Source organism: Olea europaea, chromosome 5, assembly GCF_002742605.1.
Source record: "Olea europaea var. sylvestris chromosome 5, O_europaea_v1, whole genome shotgun sequence".
NCBI classification, from domain to species: Eukaryota; Viridiplantae; Streptophyta; class Magnoliopsida; order Lamiales; family Oleaceae; genus Olea; species Olea europaea.
The window spans coordinates 12,242,881-12,249,227 of NC_036241.1; the positions used below are offsets into that span (position 1 = coordinate 12,242,881).

The following is a 6,347-nucleotide window of genomic DNA, read 5'->3' on the forward strand; positions in this document are numbered from 1 at the left end:
GAGCTTGATGGAAATATATCTAGTTATTTTGTAACCTAATATAACAATTGTAATTGTATTCAAAGCTATATATTTTTTTATCTTTTATTTTACATTATTTTAGTTTATGGAGTTTATTTTTGTTGTGCTTATATTATAAAGAGAATTGTGGTTACTATAATTAATGTACACTATGACACTATTAAATACTTGACCAAAAATAAATGGATTGTGTTACATGTACAAACACATTTGTACTAAAAGTTTTACATATTCTCATAATAGAATGGTAGAGACTACATGGCCGAATTTTTTAATACAAGGGGGACCCGCATGCCTGTGAGAGTGAATAAACCATTTTGTCAACCAAATTTTGTAAAAATAGTTTTATTCAAAATAAATAATACGTGTCAAACATCTTTATACTGTATAATAAATATTCGAAGCAGTACTAAATGCCTTGTTACAAATAGAACATATGCATTGTACGTGCTAAAAACTAGTATTTGAATGAAGGGAGTCGAGCCCCCCAGGAAGGTATGGATATGTACGTAATAGAATGTGTTGCCACCTCCGAAGTTAGAACCCTAAACTTATTTCTTTAGCATCTCTTCTCCTATGAGATGAGGCTAGTATAGGCCCATAGTTTCGGAATTTCTAGGCGGTCTTCTTGGAAAGCAATACATTTTTCACTAAGTCATCAAAGTTCAAGTAAGATGAACCATCAATTTCAGTGGCCTCTTTTGCCTTTTTCTTCCACTCAATTGCTTTATTCTTCAAGCTCTTACCCTTTTCTCCATCAATCAATTCTCTCACAATCTTCTCTACTTCAACTCTATTGACATTATTATCAATTTCCAAGCCAACACCCCATTCTGTGCATGCAAACCGACAATTAATAAACTGATCAGCAAAGAATGGCCAACAGATCATCGGCACGCCATAAGACATGCTTTCAATTGTCGAGTTCCACCCACAATGCGTTAGGAAAACTCCAATAGACGGGTGGTTGAGCACCTGTTCTTGTGGGCACCAACTTGCAATGAGGCCGCTCTCTTTAGTTTCTTCGACGAACTCAGATGGCAAATTAGCAGAATTGCCAACTACGGTGTCTGGCCTGATTACCCATAAAAAGTTTTTCTTACTATTCGCGAGTCCCCAAGCAAACTCAATGAGTTGTTCCGGTGTCAAGACTGTTACGCTGCCAAAATTCACGTACACCACTGAGTTTGGTTTCTTTGAGTTAAGCCACTCAATACACCCTAGTTCTTCTTTCCAAAGGTTACCTGTTGATACAATTTAAGATTTTACAAGGGATGGATCAATATGGCCGTAAGATTGCTATATTGAATTCAAATTTTGAAGTCACACATTTATGAAAATTATGCAAGAGTCAGGTCTTTAACCAAAAATTTAATTCCTCGTTCTACTCTTAATTATAAAGACAAAATTTGTGCAAAAAAACTACTTATAACCTCATCTATAACTTACACGCACTATTGTTAAACCCATTGTTCTAAAAGACACGCATTGGCAGTGCCTAAGCATCACCAATGCACGATGCACAGCTTGATTTGGCGTCTTATTTAGCGGTCAATAGCTATCGTTGAACGCTAATGCGTAGCTATGTGTAGTTATGCACACCTAGGTGTGCATAATTATCTTTTTTTATTTTTTTAAATTTTAATTTAATTTAATTATTATTATTATTATTTTTTTTTTAAATTCTTCTAAGTTAAAACTTAAATATTGATTTTGGTTATAATTCAAAATAATCGTTTGAAGTCTAGAGCAAAAAATCTACCAAATTTTTTTATTTATTTACTATTTAATATTTATATTTGGAATTTACCTTTTGTTGAAAACTTTGGGAAAATATATAAATTTCCTATAAATTTGTTTAAAATGTTTGACAAATATTATTTTTAATTATTTTAAATGATTTTTCGATTCATTAAAAATTAAAATAATATTAAAAAAATGTTTTTTTATGCTTTTTTATGTCTATGTCTCGTCGCCAAGTTCATAGCTTGGCTTCCATTCATCGCCACATATTACGACTTTTAAAACACTTGTTAAATCTTAACTGAAAGGTAATAGATCCAACTTGCACATAAATACGTGCGTTGAATAAAATTTGAAAAAAAAAAAAGAAAAAGAAAAAGAAAAAGAAAAATGTTTTGCTCTCTCTCTGACAATTTAGACTGGTAGATGAATAGTGCAAATTACCTCCCATGAATTTCAGACCGTTCTCTTGAAGTCGATTGACAAGCATGTGGACGGGACCAATGCCGTAAACTGGAGGACAGAGGGGCGAGAGAGCATTCAGAATCTCAGACTCCAATGCATCGAAGGTATTGAAAATGATGGCAGATGCTTTTGAGATTCTTTCAGTCTCTCCCATTGAGAAATTTAGCATTGGATCATTTATATCCGTTGTCCGAATAACTACTGGGAAGTCTCTGAGTCTTATATTGTTCAGGCTGGGAATACAATCTACAGTAGTGTCCAAGTATCCATTTGTTAAGTAAGATGAATCTGCATAGTTGATAAAACGTTCTTAAACACTGTATTTATGGGATAGGGATAGAGAAATAGAAAAAAATCGCTGATATTTTTTGTTCTCGTGATTAGAATATGAGCACTTTTTTAGAGTTTTCTTATTGTTGTTAGGAAGGCATTAATTCCTAGCATTTTTTCCTAGGGTATGCCTAGAGGGGTGGCATTATTGGATTTGACGATGACAAAAAAAAAAAAAAAAACGGTGAAAAACAGACCAATGCAATGTTGACACTTGACATCTGTGAAAAAATTATGTGAAACTCCCTTGCATTTGTAGCATTGTTCTCAGTTCTTTCTATTCATTAATTGGATCTTTGTTCCACATTCGAGAATCTTCTTTGTTGTGAAAACATGAATAATAAATCGAAAAAGAAGAAAATAATAAGATCAACATACATAATTTAAGTGGTTTGACAATATGCCTGCATCCACTTTAAGATGTCAAAAAAAAAGGGGGAAAAAAAACTAACAATAATAATTTTTAAAATAGGATTACAAGATTGTTTATGCAGAACCTTAATTCTAAAATTACTTTTAAAATTACATAATTTTAAAAGTACCATCTATTTTCATCATTCTCCCGGTGTTGACGTATATTTGTCCATGAATCTTGTATCGTAGTCTCACCTTACACCTTGTAATAATTTTAGATTTGTGCCAATTGTAGCATAAGCTTTTATCATATTATCGCAAGCTTTTATAGTCCACTATACTACAATTTTGCCCCAACATTCGCAAAACACTATCTAATTTCTCCAATTGCTTCAATTTCCGTAAGCATCCATCAGGGCAATACATATTTTGATGACATGAACAAGAACAATCAAAGTTCACTTGAATTTTTAGAAGGGACATTTTTAGGCCTTTATATGTATTCTTATGATGAATGTACATGGTCTTCTCCTTATTGTGTCAATAGTCTTGGATTTACTTAAAAGTTGACAAAAATATATTCTTCTTATGGCTCGACTCTCTAACCTTTCACAGTGTTGTTCTGAGATTCTAGAGATTTGTAGTCCCCAACCGATTTTGAATATATAAATTTGAATCCTTAAGTGACAAAAATCATCACTTAGGTGTTAAATTTGCATGTGACTTTTGGTTGATCTGAAGCTAAATATTGTTTGATGATTTTGTCCTATAACTATTGTTGTGTATGTGACTCATATAGATTGGAACATAGGTTTTCTGGATCAAATTGGTTGATGCCGGAGTGGAGCGTAGCGCATCGAATGGAATAGAGCAGAGTGATGGCATCGGCCTTGAGCGGGCTTAATTCACTGTATGGCTGCTGGGGACGTTGAATGGATTGGGGGTACAGGGGCAATGCTCTTGTGGTATGGTATAAGGAGATTTTCTTGTACAGGCCTTAAAGTCTTAAATGAGTTTGGGCTAAGTTAGTATAAATAATAATGTTGTAACCCTATTTTTCACACTGAATAAAATTATCTATGCTTTGCTCTCGTGAACATAGACACACTTTCGAACCACGTAAATACTTCTGTTGATTTCTCTCTTTCATCTCTTTATTATTGCGCATAAAATCCAACAACTATGAACATTTAAAGTTGCGTGCGATTCTAACCACCCTGAGTAAAGGTTGGGGAGACCAACCCTTACGTTTATGGCTATGTGTCTCGATACCATTTATTTTACACATGTCAGAGTACCTCCTAGAGACTATATTTTTAAAAAGTATTTTATAATTTAGAGATCATCTTAGAGAGATTTTTTTATATACTCCAACTGTCTGTTTATCTTTAACGTTTAATTTTGTTACTTTCAATATATATTTATTATTTTTTCCCGTCTTTTATTTTTATTAGCTTTCCTTCAAATTATTACATTATTTCCTTCCATTTTCTTTGTAGCATTAAAAATTAGAATACTTTGAATGCATTTAATTATAGAGAGCATATTTGATTATTTTAAAATTTTAATTTGAAGAGTCTCTTGAAACATAATTTTAAAGATTAACTTTAATAGAAATCATTTTATTTTTAAAAAGTCTCATGAGAATGCTTTTATGTCTTTAAAAAAAGAACGAAATTGGCATGCACATGCTGCAGAGGCAGCCTTGAGAGTGCAAAAGTTGAGCGATCACATAAGGTATATATATGTAAAATTAAAATTAAATTTTAAATTCTTATTATTATGTTAAGTTAAATGACATAATATTTATTAAACAAGAATAAAAAAAAAATTATATTACTTTAATATTTTTTAATTTAATATATTATTGAAAAAATATTTATTTTTTCTAATTTTAAACTATATTGCTTTCGGGAAAAAAAAATTAAACTAACTATTTTACCATCCCAATCCCAAATGCTCATAGCCTCATACTACTATTTTAAACAAAATAGCTTTTGATATATTGATTTATTTGAAAAGACTGAATTGTTTTTTAAATATATTTACTATTTATAGAATACTATTAACAATTCAAGTTATTGTTGAATCTGTTGAAAGAAGTTTTTCAAAATTCAAGTTATTACAATCTTATTTGCAGTTTGACCATAATACGAGAACGATTGAATGAGCTAGCTTTGACATCCATTGAACAAAATTCTTTAGAACATATTAATTACGAAAGTTTAGTGAGCTTGCTTCTAGAAATGTGAGAAGAAATATTTTGCATCATTTGTTGCATTTCATGGTTTGTAAGCGGTAGTTATTGTTTTTAATTTCAATGTTTGCGTATATGAAATTGCACGAAGAGGTTAGTGGCTTTGATGATTATTCGTTGATAACATGTGAATTTTTCATGGAAGTTCAGAAGGTGTTTTTGAACTTTACTTGTACTTTTTTCATTCACGATATAGAAAAATAAAAATCAAATATTTAAAAGTCATATTTTTTAATGAAATAATATTATTAAAATATATATTTATTTTCGTATATTTCTTAATTACATAAATGAGGTACCATTTTAAAATATTACACAGAACACCTAAAATCTTACTGTGCACTCATATTGAAATCATAATTTAATTAAAAAAAAAATGTCCTGGGAATAATTCAAGAAGAACATACCTTTGAGAGGTATGATTCCTTTCTCAATAAGTTTCCGCAAGTATTTATTGCACAAGAAGCAGCAAGCATTTGTTGTACGGAAACACGCACATGGGACACCAATTTCAGCAGCAGCCACAACGGCAAATGACAATATAGCATCGGAAACTATACAGGTCACCGGCGGGATGCCTTCAGGTGAAGAATTAAGCTTCACCAGAAGTTGGCGAAACGGCGCTAAACCATTTTCCTTAAGGGAATCACAGAGAGATGGGATGTGTTGGGTTGTATCAGAATCTGCCTGCGGGAGACCATCAGGGATTGTCTCGAAGTGGAAGTCCGGCGAGTTACTTCGGGCAGCTCCAGATTTTTGCAGGCGGCGGTGGTTGTATTCGGTGTTGACGAAGGTTATGTAAAAGCCTCTGTGGTGAAGAAGTATGGCTAGTTTGAGCATCGGGTTTATGTGACCTTGTGCTGGAAATGGAAGGCACACTGCATGTGGCTTCTCAGCTTCAAAGAAAATGCTCATGTTCTTCTGATGGGGTAATGAAGAAATTATAGTCTGTATGGTATGCTTAAATTGCTTTTCTCTTGCTTTTAAATGCAATATCTTCTTATTTTAAAAGAAATTATAGCTTAATAAAACGTAAATCTAATTTTTAATTCCATTTTCTAAGACAAACTAAAGGGAAGTACCCGTCCCTCGATTGGAGATATGTAACAACATGACAATATGTGTAGGAACATGTGTCTAAAAGAAGTAAAGAAATAATAAAGATGAAAAATACTAG

At 32.1% G+C, this 6,347-nt stretch overlaps 1 protein-coding gene across 1 annotated transcript; it reads right to left on the reverse strand.

Moving 5' to 3' along the window:
• Positions 1-430: 430 nt before the first annotated feature.
• On the reverse strand, positions 431-6,099 carry LOC111394959 (UDP-glycosyltransferase 85A8-like). Its single transcript, XM_023020997.1, has 3 exons — positions 5,578-6,099; positions 2,209-2,517; positions 431-1,265 (listed from the first exon to the last, which is right to left on the reverse strand). Exons 1-3 carry the CDS (start codon positions 6,083-6,085, stop codon positions 637-639), a joined length of 1,446 nt encoding a protein of 481 aa, XP_022876765.1. The 5' UTR covers positions 6,086-6,099; the 3' UTR covers positions 431-636.
• Positions 6,100-6,347: the final 248 nt, after the last annotated feature.